The 21,193-nt window shown below is 43.0% G+C and overlaps 1 protein-coding gene across 2 annotated transcripts in view; it reads right to left on the minus strand.

Annotated features, from left to right (window-relative positions):
* Window positions 1-21,193, minus strand: part of Cacna2d3 (calcium voltage-gated channel auxiliary subunit alpha2delta 3) — a 793,771-nt gene that overhangs the window by 591,711 nt on the left and 180,867 nt on the right. For both annotated transcript variants that reach the window (XM_028754076.1, XM_028754077.1), the window contains exon 3: window positions 20,941-21,057. In XM_028754076.1, coding sequence (XP_028609909.1) covers window positions 20,941-21,057 — 117 coding nt within the window. The remainder of the gene's footprint in view (window positions 1-20,940; window positions 21,058-21,193) is intronic.

Below are 21,193 nucleotides of genomic sequence, written 5' to 3' on the forward strand. Positions count from 1 at the left end.
TGTGTGTGTGTGTGTGTGTGTGTGTGTGTGTGTGTGTGTGTGTGTGTTGTGGTGTGTTGTGGTGTGTTGTGGTGTGTTGTGGTGTGTTGTGGTGTGTTCGATACATATAAAGCACAAGAAAAGGCCAGGTACAAAGAAAATCAGTAAGAAAGTTAATTATAAATGTGCATCCACCTTTGCACCAATGATAAAGCCTCAGACATTAGCATATCATCATGATCCTTCATCACAGCAGCTTGCCTGGTGTAGCCATCTGTCTGTCTTCTGTCTGTTATTCTGTCTACTTACATAGAAAGTTGAGTTACTCACATTCAAAACATATTATCATTTCTGGACCCTCTCTTGCCTGACATTTCCTCCTTCAGACCTTCTCTTCACAAACCTTATTCTCCCTGCTTTCTGGTATACAGCCTAACAGACAGGCTTGATAGATGCCCATGGCTATATGCATGTGCATGCATAAAATGCATGGGTGTTTTAAATGCTTTTAATTTCACTTGCATTATTTCATTCAAGATTGACATGGGTTGCTCACTGCTTCTCGGGGCTACCTCCATCATAGTCCTTCATGGCAGCATCCAGAGAGCTTCCAATCACCCTCCCTAATCCCGTCAGTCCAAAAGGACCCCTCACTCCTGTTTACTCAGACATGTGTTTAAAAACCTCATGTAACTTCCATGAATTTGCTTGAAAGAACATGTGTAATTACTTTTGATCTAGCATGGTTTACAATGGATTTGTAGCTGTTTGGTTGTTGGGAAGGTATAAGTACGACTTGCCCTGGGCTCCACACTGACTTCAGCACACTAAGACCTGGCCTGCTGCCTGTCTATTCTTTGCTGAGCTTAAAGGTCAGGCTGCTGAGTTCAGTGTCGTTTCCTCATTTCAACACTCTTGGATGTCCTACTCTGACTTTCTTCAAACAAGCATGACAATAGTGGATCTGGCGACACCAGGAAGCATGGTCTTCTAGCCTCAAGAAAACAAGGACATGCTCCACCTTGACTACTTACCCATCATCACTCTTGGGAATCCTGCTTGCTGACAGGCTCACTCTGAGGGTGGGATTTCAGAGACCTCCCTCCTAGCTGCCTGAAAGCCAGGTTTCCTCTATTTGCCTTTGGAACAAGAAGTAGATCTCTCAGCTCCTCCTATACCATGCCTGCCTGGATATTGTCATGCTTCCTGCCATGATGATAATAGACTGAACTTCAGAACCAGTAAGCCAGCCTCAATTAAATGTTGTCTTTTACAAGAGTTACCTTGGTCATGGTGTCTCTTTGCAGCAATGGAAACCCTAAGATACCAGCCTGTGCCAAGCAGGAAGCTTCCTTGTAAGTAGGAGACAGTAGATAGGGAATCTCCTCCTGGGATTTTTTTGAGGAGGTAAAGTTTCCCCTAAGTCTGCCATGGAACTGAATGCATGCATGAAGTTCAGTGTGGTAGTTCAACAGGTGCAGACAGTGTGGCTGAAATGGCACAGTCAAGCTACCAGGATGACTGAAGAAACACCTACTGTCATATAAAGTATCAAGAGTTCTACCCTAGTCAACTGTTTACCTCCCATTCAGTGGTGACTGCAATCTCAGGGAAGGAAGGAACCTACATGAATAAGCTCCCCTACCTGGGCTGCTTTGTCTGGCCTCCGTGGGAGAGAATGCACTAAGCCCTGCAGAGACTTGATTTGCCAGGGTGGAGGGATACTCAGGGTGGGGGGCACCCTCTCAGAAGAGAAGGGGAGGAGGCAGGAGGGGTGAGACTGTGTGAAGGGAAGACAGGAAGGAGGGGCAATCAGGATATAAAGTGAATTTTAAAAATGAACATTGCAAATAATAAAAGATCATTTTAAAAACAAACAGAAGATTTCATGAATCTGTTGATTCCTCCAACTAGCACCGGAGGGAGGAATGATAATTTAACCACTCTCAGGAGGACCTCTTGTGGGTGAGCAGAGCTGCTCTGCTTCCAGCCCGGCAATGGTCACTGTGAAACTCGAGGAAACAGCCATGCAGTCACAAAAGGACAATTGTCATTTCCCTTCCTGCTGCTATTTGTAGTCTTCAAAATTCTCCCTCCTGGATCTCCATGTTGCTGTAGACTAGAGTCAACCACAAATGTGATTTTTTTAAAACTTCCCCAACTATATAAGTATTTCAACATATACTCTGTCCAATAGCCCTCTAAATTAGGGCACTAATAACAGCAAACAGTCTCTATGAAGTAACCATGTACCAGGCTCCTACTATAAAATTTCTTCCCTATAGGATACATAAACAATCCCTTTCTCATAAGATCCCAGTGGCAATTCAAAGTTGGTTGGAGTCTACCAAAGCTCACCCTGCAGAGCCAGTGAGTATATTATATTTACTCACAGGGCATGGGTAACCTTAAAGTAGACACACTGGGAAGTCTTCACCCAGAATGGATGACCACCTCCCCATAGACAAAGTTCCTTCCCATGGATCTTCCCCAGTCTTTATGCTCTAGCCCTTCCCAGAGACTATGAGGCCATGTGCAATTATAATAAATTGCATTCAAATGGCTGAGATCTGTGGCTGGATACTTAGGTGAGAATCCACTGACCCTCCTCAGTCCTTTCTTCTATAGGGAATGTCTATACCATCAAGACCCATAACAGTTCTCTTTCCAAGCAAGCATAGCTGATTTGATACAAAGAGCGGCTGTTTTGCTTGGAGGATAGAAACTCTGGGCTAAAAAGCTTTAGATATAAAGTTTCTCATATTGGCTAGGCACTGTAGCCCTGCTGCATAGTTGACAACACTGCAGAAAAGGAAGTTCAACTACATCAGACAAGATGGATTATCTATTAAATGACTGAGATGGAGCCAGATCCAGGTCCCTCCGGCCTGTAATACTTCACATTAACATTTCTGATGATATTCACACTCACCAAATTTTCTCACAGCCAAGATGCAAGGCTCATGCTGTGCCGTGTTTCCTCATTTCTTCCACATTAGTTCTAAGGTCAGCTGCATGGCTGTTTCTATCTCAAATGGGGAACACATGCCCTGGACTCATAAACATTAACCTACCACGGTCCTGGGCAGGGCCTGGCCACATGTCAGAATGCCCATTTTACAGATGATGAGCTCAGGTGTCACAGGAGTGGTGGCCATCCTCAGCTGTCCACACAGTAGGCTGTCATATACACTGCTCTACAAACAAACAAAGAGCCAGTCTCCCAGGGGCTTCCTGGGTATCTGTGTAGATAAAAGCCTCAGAAACAGAAGATACACTGTAGGCAAATGCCCTGTGACTCTGCTTCCACAAGAGTGGGTCATTCCAAAGGCCAGCCTCTCTGAATCGCTGGAACCCCTGAGATGGACTTTACTTTAAGAAGCCATTACTGAAAGTCAGCAAATTGCAGGCTTCCTCTTTATAACTGCTTTCAGCACTGAGACCCAGTGTGATGTAGTTGCAGAATTAACAGCTGATTGCACCTCTTTGGCTGGTCCCCACTAGGTTCCTTCCACCCTCTAATTGCCCTTGTTGGGTGACAGACTCCCCCCAAATAGGACAGTCTTAAGCTAGTCTGTCTGTTAGCTGGGCTGGATGTAAAGTGAGGGTCTTTGTGAACAGGCTTCTGGGACCTGCAAGCATTGTTTTCAAGCATTGGATGGGCTCCCTGCACTGTGGATGGTACCCAGCCCTGCTCTCAGTCAGAAGCCAGTGTCCAAATAAACACAGAAATGAACCGCTTTCATCATCCATGAATTCTACCTCACAGACTTCCCAAGAGCCCCTGCTTTGGCTAGATGCTAACCCCACCAGCAACTGTTTCCTTTCCCCATTCCTTACCTCATTCCACTCTCCATCCCTCACCTGACACAACCTCTACCCTGAGCCATATGTCACCCTAGAAGGTGATCAGTGGCTGTTGCTCTGTTGCTCTCCACTTGCCCTACCTCTAGGTACCTCCTAGAGGTAGCACACTCTCTCTCTCTCTCTCTCTCTCACACTCTCTCTCTCTCTCTCTCTCTCTCTCTCTCTCTCTCTCTCTCTCCCTCCGTCCCAGCAGATGTCGGTCCAAGGGATCTAGGTAACTGTTGGTAACCCAGGTCGGCATCCTGTAGGTAACATGTACCAGGAAAGGTGGTACCAAGTTGGTGAGTACTGCTCACTTCTGTCCAGGTGATGGATAGATGAAGGTAGCTTGGGACAAAAAGAGAAAACAAATGAACTGCATCCCTACTCTTGAGCTTGTATTCTTTCTTCTTGAGATATCAGGCGTTCTCAAAGAAATATGCACTTCATCCTTTTCCCAATGGGCACTAATTCAATGCTTTCCTTGACCATTCCATCACCAGCTGCAATTACCAGGTAAATCAGAGAACCTAAAATTGATTTACACATGCATCCGATCTGTTTCAGAATAGCCTAAGTAGACACACATGTGTACCCACATGTGTCTCAAGCATATGTGAAGTTCATCTCAGTAAAGCTGCCTAAAATAATTCAAGAGAAACAAGGTGCTGTGTGTTTGGGGGAGTGGGGGGTGGCGATGGTTAAATAGCTGTTATTTTAAATGCTAACAACTCAGTTATTAAGACAAGTTATACACATGACAAACATCAGGGAGGAGATGCGAGAGTCTAATTTAAAGTCATTGACTATGCAAATGTGAAATTTCAAAATATGTAAATGCACCGCACTGTGATAAAAAGGAAGGATATGTGGGGCTAATTTCTTCCTGTTAATTCTGCTAAAATGACTCCTTTATTGTTGTGCCCCTGTCACAGGGAGGTCTCTGTGTTGTTGTTGATGGAGGCTTAATGCTCTTTTCCTAGAATGAAGTTTGATTAATTATTTTTTTTCTATAAGTTGCCTGCACAGCAAGATAAGTGCTGCATATTCAAATGTGGTGGCTCTGGGCATTTTTCATCTTCTCCTCCACCTGAGCGATATGGCCTCAGTCATCACTCTAGTGTACAGGCAGGGAAGCAGAGTGTCACTCCCATGGCTTTGGTTCTTGTTTGCTTTGTTTTGTTTCTGATTCTGCTGATGAGATCAGACTGGGAAGCATTTCCATTGGTTTGAGACTTCTTTGAGACCGAGAGAAAACACCTAACAAAACCAGGAAGAGTCTTGATAGCTAAGAGCCTAAACGTGGACTGGAGTCCTAAAATATTAAAGGGGAGGGAAATCTCAAGACAAGGCTGAGCTGGGGTTTGGAGAGAGAGGAATCCCATGTCACCTTAAACTATTGTGTTACTGAGGTAGGGAGTCATCTTCCCTAAGGTCCTACTCAAACATTTAAATGGCATGTGTATGCATGGAACTTAGCAAATGACAACGGATGGTAGTTATTTTTCTCACGACTGTGACAAAATCCCCTACAAGAAGCACTTTACTGAAAAAGGGGTTTATTCTGGCTTATAGTTTCTGTAGACACAGGTCACCATGGCAGAGAAGACGTGGCATCAGAGCGAGAGGAGAGGCTGGTGCTCACATTGTATCTACAGTCAGAATGCAAAGAGCACACAGGAAGTGGGGACAGGAAGTAAAACCTCAAAGCTAGTGTCATGTGACCCACTTCCTACAGCACGGCTCCATTTCCCACTGTCCTAAATGGTACTGCCAGCTGGGGATCACGTGTCTGAGCACATGAGTCAGTGGGTGACGTCTCACATGGAAACACCAATAGAACCACTCAGGGGCATGATGGCCATGTTGATAGCTATGATGACCACAAGGATAACAACTGTGGCAATGTCTCCAGCTAGCTTTCACGTGGTAGGCATGGTGATTACAAAAGCTGGGATTTTAAGTGACATCTGCTTAAGACTGTTATGGTCCCAGAATGGAATTGGAGCCATTTCTGACTGATGAAGGTGTTAGTTATAAACTCAGTGCTTTGAAGGACAGCGTGAGAATGGCTATGCCTGGGAGGCCACTCAGTCACCTGGGCATTTCTTGCCAGCTGCAGCTCTATGTTAGCAGAGCCCTGCATGGCCACACCCCTCCAATTCTCCAGCTTTAAATCTGGGTGGTTTTTTACATTACTTCACATTTTTCTTTTAAGTAACTGTAAATTTTAGGAATTTATTCTTCTAAATTTCTTTATATAGGTAAAGATTTTAGTTTAGGCCACTCATAGCAAACTATGCATATTGCTTTTTGACAAGATCTTGTTATCATATGAGCTATCTCTCTGTAACAATAAATAAAAACAGATCTATAACATCATTTACTGCTATATAAAAGTAACAGTGCTTTTCTAGTTTTATATATAATTTCTCCCTCCCCCTCCCCCCTGTCCTAAAGTCTATATAAACCAGATCAGGACAGGCCTGGAGCCACAGGCATATAATTCTGGAACAGGTTTACAGTTTCTTTGCTCATCTCCACTATAAAACAATATCATGAGGGTGACCTGACTCACCATCACATACATTTGTACATACAAACTCTGATACACAGGAGTAGGACAACAGCCACCAATTCTACTTCATGTTCACCTTTGCCAAGCAAAGTCTGAGTCCCCTAGAACTAAATCACCTCTATATCACAGCTGACCCCAGAGGCCAATTCTGGTTTCCCTCTGTGAAATACCAAGTTTTGTGCACTATCCCCAGAACAGGACTTGGGAGCCGATAATGCCAGGCTGCGGAGGCAGGTAGGCAGACTGGGCCCCACAGCATCCAAGGGAAGCCAGTGGAATTGCCTGCATGCCCTGCTGCTTTCCTGCAAGCTTCCTGCATGAGCTCCTTGCCCACTCCCCTTTGTGTGAATATGCGAAGAGCCACTATCTACCCAGACACAAGTTTTAACAGCCCTGACCCTACTTGGGGGTGAGAAGATATCTCACTGGCCACAAGTAACTCCTGTGAAGACCTAGCTCCTCATCCCACCTCTACCTCAGCTTCCAGAAGGGCTCGGGAGCTGTCTGTCTTGAATCTGACAAAATGATTCAGAGTCACTGTGTGGAACAAGAGAGGCTATTACCCTATGAGTTGATTTTTTTTTTCTCAACAACTGACACCGAAAAAAAAAATCAATTAAAAGCATATGAAGAAATCTCTCTCCGTGTTTGTTCCTGATGACACAGAGCAGTGCACATCTTCTATTCAAGCAGCCAGCAAGCCAGGGACATACAGTAAATGACCTCCTGGCTGATTTTGAACAAAGACTCTGATTACCAGCGAGGGCTGTCATCTGTGCTGAATGCAGCGTAAATGAAACGCCAACAAAGCCCTAACTACCTTTTCATTTTCCCCTCCTAACCTAATTTAGAGAGCGTAAATAATTTCACTGTTTGTAGGCCCAGCTGTGCCTGTTCCCCATAGGGGAAACTGAGGAAAGACCGAAAAACAGTTATAAATGCTACCAACAATCCCTGCTTACACAGACTGAATATGCATTCAAAATATTGCCAAAAACTGTTGATCTGTTGTTAGTAATTTATACAATCAGAGCCAGTGGACTTTTATTACTGTTCTTTTTATTACTCCAATTATTATGGTTTTATGTTGTCATTTGAATCTTTTGATGGTGACATGTCAGTAATTTGCTGTAATTTCCTGCCACCCACAAACCTTGTAAGATTTCTTTCACTGTGGCTGAGTATAAATTAAGTGATATTATGTCCTACCTGGCCCAGTGTGTTGAAACAACATTATACTTTGAAAACCCTAAACTGAAACAAGCCCCTCTGTGCAGCCCTGCCTTCCAGTGCCAGCCCATCCCGCCTGCTCAGGTTTAGCTGCAGCATTAGGTGTGGACTCCACCTGCAGAGAAGGCCCTAGAGAACCAGATAACCCAAGAGCATCGGTAGGGTTGCATAGTCTCTGCAGAGACTTCCTGGTGAGGCATAAGTGCTTTTCGGCTAATGATAGAAAATAGAGTTATAATTCCATATGAGGTAAGCATTACATGGCCACAATCCTCCCTTTCCCAGGATGCTTGGCCCACTCAAGCAATGCCACTGGAAAGCTTTCAAAACCAGAGTTTGTAAATGGAGAATAAAAACAAGCAACAAAAGTGGGAAGTAGATTTAAAATGGCATTCTGCAATAAATGCAAAGTGCTGCCTTTTTTTCTCCTCTTCTGTAACAGAAAGCAAATGTAAACTGCACAGGTCAGATCCAGGAGCAGCAGAGCCTCCAGAGCAGAGAGAGGTGGCACGGGTGGTGTGCAGATGGCTTATACATGTGAAATCTGTAGCTCTTCACCACTCTGTCCTGGAACTAATCTTCCTCCAGCATGGGGTGCTTAACCATAATGCCATCATGACCCTTGTGGCAAGTGCATTCATTCAGATACCAGCTAAACCTCAGGTCAGGGGTACCAGGAGGACAGGACATAAAGGTTCCTGTGCTGATGAGTTCTCGGTTCTAGTAGGAGACTGAACAATAGGCACTGAGGTAAAACATCAGGATGCCAGGAGTGGTAATGGCTAGGAGCTGGGACTTTAAATGGTGTCCTCATCCAGCCTCCCCATGACTGGGGCAGTCCTCATCTGGACTGGCTGGATTTTTGACAGGAAATGACAGGGATCTCTCTAAATTCTACTCTGTGACCTCTCATGGGGTAGTCACCAAGTTCATGAAAACCTCTCGCACAGGCTTAGCACCCAGCCTGCTTTGCTTTAGGGTGAGCCACTCATGCTCACCACCCAATATGTGTGGAGAACTAACTGCAAGCTCGTGGGCATATGGCTCCACACTCCAGCATCCAGTCCATGGCTCTGGCCAGGCACGGGGAGGAATATCTGGGGATGGAATATATGTGTGAGCTCCTCTGATGAGTGATGGCTGACTTCCTCTCACATCTTTCCAGGTATCATTATTTCTGCATCATGGTTTTCTCTTTTTCTCTCTTGCTCTCATATGTGAGTGAGAGAGAGAGAAAGAAGGAAAAAGAAAGAACAGGAGAAGAGAGAGGAGAAGGGTGGGAGAGAAAGCACTAAGGAGGATGGGAAAAGGAGGGAAAGAGGAGAAAGAGAAACTCCATCTTTACTCAGCTCTCTAGGAAAATCTTTAACATCAGAGCAGTAGACCTAACTTGACCTCGGTCCCTTACACTCACCTAATTCAGGAGAGGCCCTGTTGGGGAGATTAGGCAAAGCTCATAGCTAGTCTAAGCAGGCCACAGCTTGGCGTGGGTGGTATGCAGATGGCTCATTCATGTAAAACAGATAGAGAAGGGTCTGGAAGGCCTCACAGCTTCTCTGCAGTTCAGCTCAAGTGTATCTCTCTTTCCTCTCTTTACTTGAGATGTCTCTGGCCAAAAGAAAGAGTTCTAGCCCTTATCACTGAGGACTTCATTGCTCCTGATCCTAGAGTTGAGATCTGTGAGTCAATTAGCAAAGCCTTGGTGAGCACTTATATAGGTTCTGACACTGTGGGAAGCACCAGAATGGAGGCTAGCTGGGACAAAGAAAACACACAGCACAGCCTTAACATGAGAAAGAAGGTCAGCAGTCAGCAAGAATGACAGAGAGAAAAGTGTCCATGGGCACATATAAAGATGTTCAATGCCTCCATGTCACCAAAGTAGGTCAATGCAAATGGGGGTGGGGGGTTCATCCTAAGTACCCAAAAGGCACAGAACAGACAGATGGCCTTTTCAAATGAGGGGACTGCCAAGTTTCCCTTTTCCTGGAACTAGAAATTTATCCCACAGAAGAGAAATCCAAAACACTGTGGTTATTACAGGCTCCAGTACTGAGAAGCTAAGCTTCCCAGAACTCATCCAAATAGCTGGCACCCACTCCCAGGAAGCCTAGTACACTCCAGAAAGAGAATGAGAAGGGGAGGACCCCAAAACATGCCATTCAGAGTGTCTGAGCCTACAGACCTCCCTGTTAGTGAATGAGGTTAGCACCTGGGCCTGGCACATTCTGAAGCCCACACTCGGTGATTTGGAATAATTAGTCTCACACTCTAGTAGGGAGACAGAAGACTCCTACCAACACTGAAGGAATGACATGAAGTCACCACTTTCTTGCCTATAGGATGACAAAGGTCAAAAGAGGACTAGTGACCATTGTGGTAGGACGGAGCAGAAATGGTATCTTACCAATCTTACAGCAACCTGGCAACACAGGCTCAACTCCTGGACACAGCATCAAATATATGGCCAAATTTCTTTACAGGTGAAGATATTATATTATTGCTAAGAAGATACTATGTTATCACTAGTAAGAGTAAAATGCCTACACTCTACCTCAGTATGTACTGAGAGAGCTGCTCAGCTGTACCACCAGAAAGTATACTGTTCTATAGTTATAGTTATCTAACTATATAACTGTATAAGAAGCCTATATTCATCATCGTGTAAAAGTGTTTACAGTATATATTATTTTTAAATGCTGTCTTCCAACCTGTGGGCATTAGACACTCTAAACAGAGATTCCCAGGGTGGTTAAAAAAGCCCACATAGATGTTAAAGAACAAGGATGACTGACAGCTTTGAGCTTTGGGACTGAGGAGAGCTGGGATGCCTTAGATCCAGAGCCAGAATTGCCTTAGATCAGTGGTTCTGATCCTTTCTAATGCTGTGACCTTCTAATACAGCTCCTTGTACTGTGGCAACCCCCACCCATAAATTTATTTTCATTGATACTTCATAACTGCAATTTTGATACTGAGTAGTATCTTGGTTCCTTAGACTATTAGAAATATGTGTTTTATGATGGTTGTGACTCACAGGTTGAAAAAGACTGCCTTAGACTTTAGATCCCTTAAAAGCCACCTCACACCCACCTACTGAATCTGCCCTCACAGCCTTTTAACTACTGGGTAAATATTTTGAAAAGTATTTAACTTAACTGACCAGTGCATTCCACCAACCCCAAATCTAAGAATGTCATCAGATAACATCTGAAACTTACAACGTTCTACCCACTTAACTGTGCTCTGCCTGATGCTACCACAAATGCTTAGGTAAATGCCTTGGTTAATAAGAATGGTTCTTTCTATTATATCAGGTATCCACTTATGACTGCTATGCTGAAACATATTATTTGGAGCAACCAAAATCCATATTCCTGGCCCAACATCATTCATATTTGGCCATAATAAATGACCTCTTGTTCCCTCTGAGTTAATAATTGTGTTTTGTAGCAACAGTTTTGGTCTCCAACATGAGGCTCCAAGGACAACCCTTGAACAATACAAGACAGAAAGAACATCAGGATTGGTGTAGGCCACCATGAGCCTTTGTGTCCAAGTATCCCTGCCTCATCATGTGGATTTTGAGGAATTCTTTCTGTGACCCAGATAATCCATTTGTTTTGCATACTGGTCCACTAGTTTATTCTGGGATAGCTTGGTTATCTTATAGATTTTTTTTCAAAGAATTGTAGTTGTTTTAAGACATCTAGTCAGAACACATGTCTTAGAATCTTCAGCTTCTTCTCCCCCCTTTGCACAAATAGATAATTGTATTTTCTGTGCCTTCCTTGTTACAATCTTGATCACTTTTAGTTTAAAAACTGAACAAATGCCTGATTATTAAAACACCAGCATGAAGAGGTACTTGTTCCCTCTAACCCAACATGGTAGAGATGTCAAGCAAAAGCTCCTAGAATGTGCAACTGTTTCACAGAGAGGATCAAGACAACACAGACCCTTCTTGGGATGGATGGAAAATTATCATCTCAGACACTAAAACAGATATAATATATTCATCTATATCTCAAACCCCAAGATACAGTGGGAGGAACTAAACTATGGTGGGAGTCAAGGAAGTTACACTCATGAACAGCATATAAACCTGATACAAAAATACAATTCCCTCCAGCTATCACAGAAGGTTGTAATTCTCAGTGAACAAAACAGACACTAAAATAGGAGAGAGAAATTCAAAGATGAGGAACATATTAGATAAAAACCAATACACCATTTAGTACTTAGGCTGACTTCAGCTGGTTTTACATTTGATAATTATGTTAATTGAACTTGCCAAGGTTTTTAAAAATAAGGAATATTTGACATTATTATATTCTTGGTTTTGTTTTGCTTTATGCATGAAAGGATGTAGTAAAAAACAAAATTTTAAAAAAATCCCAGCACAGGAATTCTTCCTCTCCTTAGACCATTTATGTTCCTGAATGAAAGACACACACAGCCTTTATATTTATAGCCTTAGGCAGCGCAATCACTGGGCAGCTGCCTACCCTCCATGCTGTTAGAACCTACCTTTTTATTGATAACCCCATTATTACTTACTCTGTTTCATGTGGGCTGCTCTTAACCCAATTGGGCAGCCCTCTGGGCCCTGTTCTCTTGGCCCGTAGCCCATGGTGGCTCTCCTTCTCCCTCCTGCACATTCTTCCTCTTCATAAAGGCTTCTTTCTGCTCCCTCCTCGTGGTTCTCTCTCTCTCTCTCTCTCTCTCTCTCTCTCTCTCTCTCTCTCTCTCTCTCTCTCTGTCTCTCTCTCTGTCTCTCTCTCTCTCTGTCTCTCTCTCTCTCTGTCTCTCTCTCTCTCTCTCTCTCTCTCTCTCTCTCTCTCTTCTCCCTCCCCCGAAAAACCCCTTTATGTCTCTTCTGCCCAGCTGTTGGCTCTCAGAATCTTTATTCACCATTCAGAATTAACTTGGGGTCAGTCTCCTCAGAATTAACTTGGGGTCAGTCTCCAGGGGCTATGTGCAGATTCCAAGTCTTGGGGGATAGCACTTAGCATTACAATAGACAGTAAAAGACAAAACCTCAACAGATGGATGTGTGTGTGTGTGTGTGTGTCTCTGTGTGTGTGTGTGTGTGTGTGTGTGTGTGTGTGTACAGTCCAGAGGACAATCTCAGGTATAGTCCCAATGAACATGAACACTATACACCTTGAGACAAGATCTAGCATTGGCCTGGACCTCAGCAATTAGGCTAGACTAGCTGGCCAGTGAGCCCCAGGGATCCTCCTTTCTCTGCCTCCCAAGTGCTTGAACTTTTACTAAATTTGAAGGAAGGCCTTCACTCCTTACTCTCATCCATCCTCTGATCCAGCTTCTTCCTCCATCTCTACCATCTTTTCCTTCTACTCTCTTTTCCAACAAGCCCAACGGAAGCAAACTGCTTTCAAAGACTGCTATTGCCTCTTTTAAGATAACAGTGGTGGGAGAAGTAATCCTGGTACTATCTGAACACACTGGGAAAATCTGTATAGAAAACTATGCTTTGAGGTTCCCTCACTGGGATTTGCTGAAGAATGTCAAAGTGCTCCACTAGCAAGATTTTTCTGGCTTTTATTAGAAAATTTTGTTCCTAAGGGTATCTCCCTCCTGCTAACCAGCTCTTAAAACTAGGGGGAAAATTAATCTGATCTGTGTAAGTAGCTTTATCTTTTCATCTTTTTGTCTTTCCCTGGGACACTCTTTACATTTCAGAGACACCGAGATGTAAATTGCTTACCTTGTTCTTGCTGGGGCAATCTGATTTATTATAATTCTATTATGTTTTCTTTAATCTGTGTTTGTGGTAATTATTGATTCCTTGCCTTGTTTCTATGTGCTGTTTTGTCTGCTGGACCCTTAGTCTGTGTCTGATCTAATATTCTCATTTGAGACTACAATACCAAGGTTTCTGGCTTTCATCTGACTATCTGCACTTGGATTTGGGAGTTTCTGTTTTCCTCTGCTTCATGTAAGAAAATCATTAAGGTTGCTATCTCAAGCCTACTTTATCTAAAAGACAAACTCACAAGTTAATTGTCAATCTGGTTTGGGGGCAAAAAAAGAGAAATTTGTTTGTTTGTTTATTATTTTGACTAGAAGTCTCATAATGTATCCCCATCCAGCCTGGAACTCACTCTGTAGATTAGGCTGGTCTAGATCTCACAGAAACCCGGTATCTAGGAATGGCTTGGTCCTGGAGAGCTAACTGGAGTGACAAGCGGATAAAGAAATTACAAACACAAGAGCTGAGATCAGGTAGGCTGTCCACACGCTGACAGCACAGCACCTGTTGACAGAGCAGACAAAGCTTCTGTAGATGCTTTCTGTATACTCTGGCAACATTCGGGGATGGTCCAGAGGGTGGCTTTGCCAATTCCTGTGGGTCTGAGCCACTGGTCTTTATCAATAACAGGTATCCAGTCAGACTTCATCCTACTTATACATCCACTCAGGACTTTCTCTGCTCTCTACAGACATCTACCTGCTTCTGCCTCCCAAGTGCTGGATTAAAGGCACATGCCCAGCCACAAAAGAGACATTTTTCAATATTTTTTAAAAATATATCCAGACTTCAGACTCCTCTCTCTCCACTCCTCCCACTCCCCTCATCTCCTCTCTCCCCTAAATCTACTGCTCCTTCCTTTCCCCTTCAGAAATAGAAGGCCTTCCATAGATACCAACTAAACTCGACATAACATGTTACAAAAGTCTTGGCACAGACTCATTATATCAAGGCTGAGTGAGCAACCCAGTAGAAGAAAAAGGGTTCCAAGAGCAGGCAAAAGAGTCAGAGACAGCCTCATTCCCACTGTTAGGGGTCCCACAAAATATCCAAGTTAAACACACACACACACACACACACACACACACACATATATATATAAATGTGGTATGCTCACATGATGAAGTCTCCCACAAAATGGTTCACTTCAAAATAGCTTATAAAATAAATGAATAATAAATTAGCTTAAATTCTGCAATATCCATTGGCAGAGGGGTAATAGTGTCTTAGATGCGTCTGATGACTTTAGATCCTGAGAACCTATAGTTGCTCATTATGGACTTCATTTCGACAGAAGAGAAGCAGCAATACTATAAACATTTCCTGTCTCTTTCTTCTCAATTTACTATTTTTAATTAAATTTAAATTTAATTAAAAATTTTAAGTTTAAAAATAAAAAGTTTAAATTTTTAAAATAAAAAAAATTTTAGATTTCTAAGTTTTAATTTTGTCAGTTCTCTGAGAATTTTGTACAAGGTGTTTTGATTACTCACTCCCTCTCCCAACTGATCCCAGATCTAACCCCTTCCTTACACACTCAACCTCATCCTTCCTTTCTTACTTTCTTTCTTTTGTTCATTCTACCTTTAACGAATTGTGTCCAGTTTGTACTGCTCATATAGTCTAAGATGTGTGGCCTTTTACTAAATCCGTTTAGAAATTATCAACAAAATTGTTGACTTCATACCCAACTTAATGCACAGTCTTTGGAAACTGTGGCTTATCCACAGTTCTTAACAGTGTTTTGAAGTCAGACATATTTCTCCCCATAGCTATTAACCACTCCTAGTTCGGGCTGCTGCTAGAGTCTGCCTTTGCTGTCTTCAGTATCCCATGTGCCGTAGTGTATATATTTACATTGTGGTGTAGATGCATTTTATAATCATACATATGTAGACATACATCAGTCAAGGAACAGCTAAAGAAAGTTGCTTTAATAGTACCTCTGGCTTCTTGGAAGACTGGCGTAAATCTCTTCTGGAAGGGAAAGAAATCCATTTTTCTGAGAAGGTAAATGTTTATTAAATGCAAATACTGTATCTGTTACCTAGGAAAAACGACCCTCGGCATGTGGAATTTCCAGATAAAAAGCTTTCAAGTCCGAGGTTTCTCCAGATAAGCTCCTATCGGGGAAGTGACTCGTGAATGCGCTGAAATTGAATTACTGTACAACAGCAATTACTTTCCACAGCACAGCTATAATAGGAATCAGTTCCACAATGAACAGCAGGTAGCTGGAAGACGGAGACCTGAACATAGACTCTAAGTCTCCTTTGGTTCTTCCAAGAAGCAGGAGTGTGTGGGTTTAAGCGAAACACTTTTCAAGTGCCCAATTTCTCATTTTACCCATGGAAATCAGAAAGCAAATGCAAGAGATTAGGTTTATTTACAGCTATGAACTGTGAGTGTTTGGGGGAAATTAAACATCTCATCCCTAAGGTTTGAAAACAACAAACTTTCCCTGTCATGAATACAGTTACAACCTGTTTCCTATGTCTCTTCCCTGTCTGCACTGGAGTTCATTCTGCCAGATGCTTCAGATTATTTCAATAGTAAATTAAATACTTAATGTTCTGCTTTATAGTCTACAAAAATAGGCACTATCTTTTCATGACCCCTCCTCTTTCCCAGATATGTGTTTAAGTTTATGGGGGTCTAAGATCTGTAGTACTATCTATAGTACTGTATAAAGACAACCCTGCTCTTAGCAGAAACCAGGTCTCCTGAGAAAATGGGGGGACTGCAAGCCTGCCCAAATCTAGAAAGGGAAGGCAATGTGTCTTTGCATGACCCAATGCAAATGCTACTCTACTGATACATTTCAGAAATGAGGGTATGCCTAAGAATCACAAATTCTCCACAGTGGCTCTGCCTAGTCAGAGTTCCCTGGAGCTAGAGCGGATGTTTTCAGGTGATTGACAGCTTTGGTTGCTCCCATTGAAGGGCCAGATCTGAAAGACAAAGGCTGAGGGCTGCCTGCCCACATCACCAAGACCAGGTAATAGTCTACCCATTGCCTTCTGCCTTCCCTCAAGTCAGGGCATTTTTCTTAATGCCAGCGGCTCAGCAAATAGAGGAGCCATGCCAAGTCTGACTTCTTTCAGTATCTCAAATAAGTTCTGACTTATGTCACAGGCAAGCAGCCCAGGTGTCACTTAGAATAGCCCAATGGGAGTGTGCCACCGGCAGGAGACAGGTGCATATTATTTCTGCTAAATTCAGCGTTTGGAGAGGCTCCTTGAGATGCTGATGAACTAAAAGCAAATTGATTCCACTTCTTGGCTATTCAAAGGAAGCAGAAGCTTGATATCAACAGCTCAGCAACATCCATTGAGAGCTGGGTAGCATGTACATATTTGAATAGAGAAATTGGGAGATAATGCCTTGTGCATAGCTGTTGTGCACAAAAGCAAGCGGCAGCCTTGTTCCTTCAAACAACCTGGAGCTAGTCTATGAGTGGATTTACAAAAATTATTCAAACTACCCCGGCATTAAAATTGTCTAGAAAATAGAGTTAAGAAGAGCTGTCGTAATGGTGGCGCCATTATGTTAATGGCAATTACAGAGGCTAAGGTTATTTATAATTTGCTAGTCCGAAGGGGGAAAAAAAGTTGCATGTAGTCCATTACCAGCCATATGACAGAGGTTATATAATGGGCAGGCCACTTTAGGTTTCACATTTACCTCAGACATCTGACGGGCAGAAAATAGGACTTTCTATGATAGGATAATTGCATAGCAGAGAAGAATTCAAATAGGGCCTGAGCATGATAAAATCACTCTGATTCAGCTAATCACTGGGCAACATGATGGAGGGGAGTGATGGAATCAAGCCAGAGAGACAGAGAAAAAGAACAACATTGTTCAACAGCCTGGAAATGACAGGCTGTGTGTGTGTTAAAGGTCTGGGTTACTGGAGTCAGGTTTCCCCGGTGCTAATGGAATCTACCTGTGTAAGCCAAAGTCAATCTACAGCTCTAGACAGTTTCAAGGTGTTCCATGCATCAACGGTACTTTTAATAGTCACTGTGGCTTGCAAACCAGGGTTTCCTTGTGTGTGTTCTTAAGTCACAATGATGAGTGACATCAGACCAATAAGCTTGGGGACACTGTCAAGGATAAAAAGAGGACCTCAGGAATGTGATCTGATGCAAATTACTAGGTGTGGGGTAGAGGAGTTGGGGAAATGACAATCCTAAAACCTGTTCTGTTCCTAGCCCATTGTCTACTTGGTAAGATTCCAGGCAAATGTACTGCTTTTGGATTGAGCCACCCTAGTGCAAAGGATGATTAGAGAGCAAACCTGAGGTCTTTGGCTGCTCCAAATGCTCACAGACCCCCCAAAATGAAGCTTTCTGCTCAGGAAGCAAGGTGTCATTACAATATGAAGAGTCCCAGTCATCTTTTCTTTGGCTTCAAGATAAGCTAACAGTTCATTCCAGATGGTCCATGCCCTTTTGCTGCTGTGGGCAGAGGTGCAAGGGCCCAATGGGGTTAGCCCATACTCAACTGAATCCAGATTAAAAACCACTGGGAGCTGTGGCACAGTAGAAGGACACTGTCTAGCAGGCATGGAGCCTGGGTCAGCCTCACACCAACAGTATAGGTCTGTGGGTGAAGAGAGCCACAGAAAGCTGAATGCAACTCCCAGGACGTGGCAGCATCCAGTTTGTTTTCAAAGGGTCTCTGTGTGTGTGTGTTTCAAAATACGGAAAATATGCATTTCAGAGTGTGCAGACTGGCCTTATCCTGGGAACATTTTCATTCAAACAGGATACTTTCCTTTTCCTTCTCAAAGAAATTGCACCAGCCATATCAAATAGGCTTTTTTTTGAATGTCACTAATTTAAAGCAAAATTATTTCAAAATTAGGCAATACTGAAGGCTAAAGGCAGCTCCTATTCCCTCCTGTCCCCATGCAGGTGCTTCCTGCAGCCCCAGGACTCCGTCTCTGTCACTTGTTCACAAGATGGAATAAGCTTTCTCCAGGCGTGCATGGAGTGCTTTCTGTTTGGCAGGCATTAGACTTTTCAGGGATATGTAGCAGCACAGCTGTATTCTTGCCTTGAGGATGCAAAAACTAAACCCCACTGAGCCCTGGAGTGTGACCTGGGCAAATGACTTCACACAGCTCAGCTTGTATGCTCATTTCTAGGACAATGATAGCTCCCAGGGTTGACACAAAATCTAAATGGCATAGCATAACCTTCTAGCTCCTGGCCAGGTGCACCATGTGCTCAGCAAACCTATAAGCACACACTCTGCAAGGCTCCAGGGAGGTATGAGCACAAAAGAGATTCCAGGGGCCTGCTCAACTGTCCATACCAGCCTCCTACCTTGGATCAGGACAGAAATCCCAGTTAGTACATCTACAGCCCATGGGTAGTACACATTGCAAAAGGGTCAAGGTCCAGGATCTAGTGCTTCTGCCAACGAGTATACTGCACATGCATTCTGTCAAATGCCTCCCGTTCCTAACATCAGGGCTTTCTTGTCTCCCAACAGTCCTGAAAATTCTGTGATTAGCAAGAGATACAAGTGAAAACAATAGATTTTTTTTTTCACTGAAACTGATAATGTTGTTACTAGCGTTTAAAACAGAATGAAAGTGAGACAGATATGGTGACACTCCTATAATCCTAGATCCAGGAGCCCAGAGCAGAGGAACTTGAGTTCAAGGCCTGCCAGAGACTTCTGGGCCAGCCTTGAGTACACAGTGAGACCTGGTCTCAAAATAATAATAACCAAACAACAACAAAAAGCAGCAGATAAAAGCACTTGTTGTCAGGCCTGCCCATCTGTATTTGATCCCTAAAATCCATATGGCAGAAAGAGAAAACAGACTACTACAAGGATGGTCTCTAACCTCCACGTACACACTGTGGCATGCGTGTATCCCTCCACAAACATATATACACACACATATATGTAGACTATGTAACTGGAGTTAAAAAATTAGAATCTCCAAATCACAACATAAAATGATAATATAAAAACAATTAGATATATCTAATGAAAATACATTATAAAGATATATATATATATAATAAAAACAGCATTCAGATGCCATATGGAGGGGCTGTGAAGTAATGCACCCTTGCTGAAACAGAAATGTTTTCTTAAGCACAGATAACTTTAAAGGTAGGTTCAGAGCATTTTAGATGCCTTCAGGAACTTTCCATTAAGAAAAGTGGTGTATAGTCTAGAATACAAAGTACATAGAAGAGGTGAGAAATGTGGCCTCCGGTGATCTGGAGCCCCATAGCAATGTGACTGCAGAGATGCTCCATAGCCTCTATCTCTCCATCTCCCTTTTGTAAACTGCAGATAGCAACAGAACCTCTACCATGGGGTTGGCAAAGACAAGATAGGTGAATATTGGCAAAATCTTTAAAGGGATGCCCACCAAGGACTGCTTGATTTATTGTTGATATTCCTGAACCTTTACTGCAATAATATTGATTTCAAAACTTGCAAAAAACTTAAATGGACAAACAAGTAGCTGCAGAAGCAGTAGGATCAATTAACAAACATGTAGTCAGTTGTCCAAGGAAATCACAAAACATAGTGCCGTGAGAAATTACCAAAGAGCGGCTGAAAGAAAGGATGAAGAAGCTGGATTAAAAGGCAAGCAGGTGCCATAATTTTCAAAATTGAAAAGAAGAAAAAATATAAGCATACATATAGAAATCCAAAGAAAATGGAGTATAAAGAAAGCACACAAGAAGGCAAAAATCATAGTTTTCTATCATGTGGTCACAATTCCAGATGATACTTTCTCTATGTCTGAAAGACAATCTTGATTCTCAACTTGACAGGATCTAGAATCATCTGGGTGAGACAAGTCTGGGCTTGTCTGTGAGGAGATTTCCAAATTGATGTAACTGACCTGGGACAGTCTACTCCCTATCTAGGGGATACTATGCCCTGGGCTACAGTGCTAGTCAGAATAAAAATGAGCAGTGAGCTGAGAACCAACAGTTACATGCAAAGTGGGAAGTCAACTTAGCAATCAAAACAAAAAAAAGACCCATATACCCTGCAGTTCCTTCCCTTCATCCAGCTGATGTGAAATCTCAGTGAGCTACTTACATCAATACAAACATCATAATCTCAGAAATACTCCAATAAAACAAGGAGAACATCAACTTCTTCCAGACTCATTTGCCCCCACCAAGGTATTCAGTTCCACACTGTGGCAATAGTGTTTAAAAGTGCTTTACAGCTGTCCAGTGAACCACAATGTCCCCGAGTGACCCAGAGAAGTTAAGAGGACATAGCAGAGTTGGGGTCCATCCTTTGGCAGCCTGTTAGTGGAGGCATAAGATCCAGAGAGGAAAACTGGCTTTGGAACCCCATGCATGAGGAATACAAAGAGAAATTGCTTTTCTTGGCCCCTAGATGAAGAACTGAGGAGGAGCATTTGTATGCGGGGCAAACTTTACAACCTGGTTCATCAGTGCTAGTCTCCAAACACCAGCTGCCTGTGTGTCTCTGCACAACAGAGCACAGATCCTGAAAGACTTACCCGCACTGCCTCAGACTTCTTGTGAAACATTTCCTCCATGTTCTTAGCCAGTTTTTTCACCAGTTGGAGACCGTCGATTTCTTCGATGGCAACGTCTTTCTCATACTCTTTGTATTTCTGTCAGGAGAAAGGGCAGTGTTAGAGACATGTGATTCTAAGGTACCACATGCGGGATTTTCTCTGATGGATATAAAAGTAAGACCTCATCAACACCATGTCTGTTAGAGTTGGAGATGGTAGGTTGCATCTCATG

The sequence above is a fragment of the Grammomys surdaster genome, unplaced genomic scaffold (genome assembly GCF_004785775.1).
Source record: "Grammomys surdaster isolate TR1022 unplaced genomic scaffold, NIH_TR_1.0 125979, whole genome shotgun sequence".
In the NCBI taxonomy this organism is placed as follows: Eukaryota; Metazoa; Chordata; class Mammalia; order Rodentia; family Muridae; genus Grammomys; species Grammomys surdaster.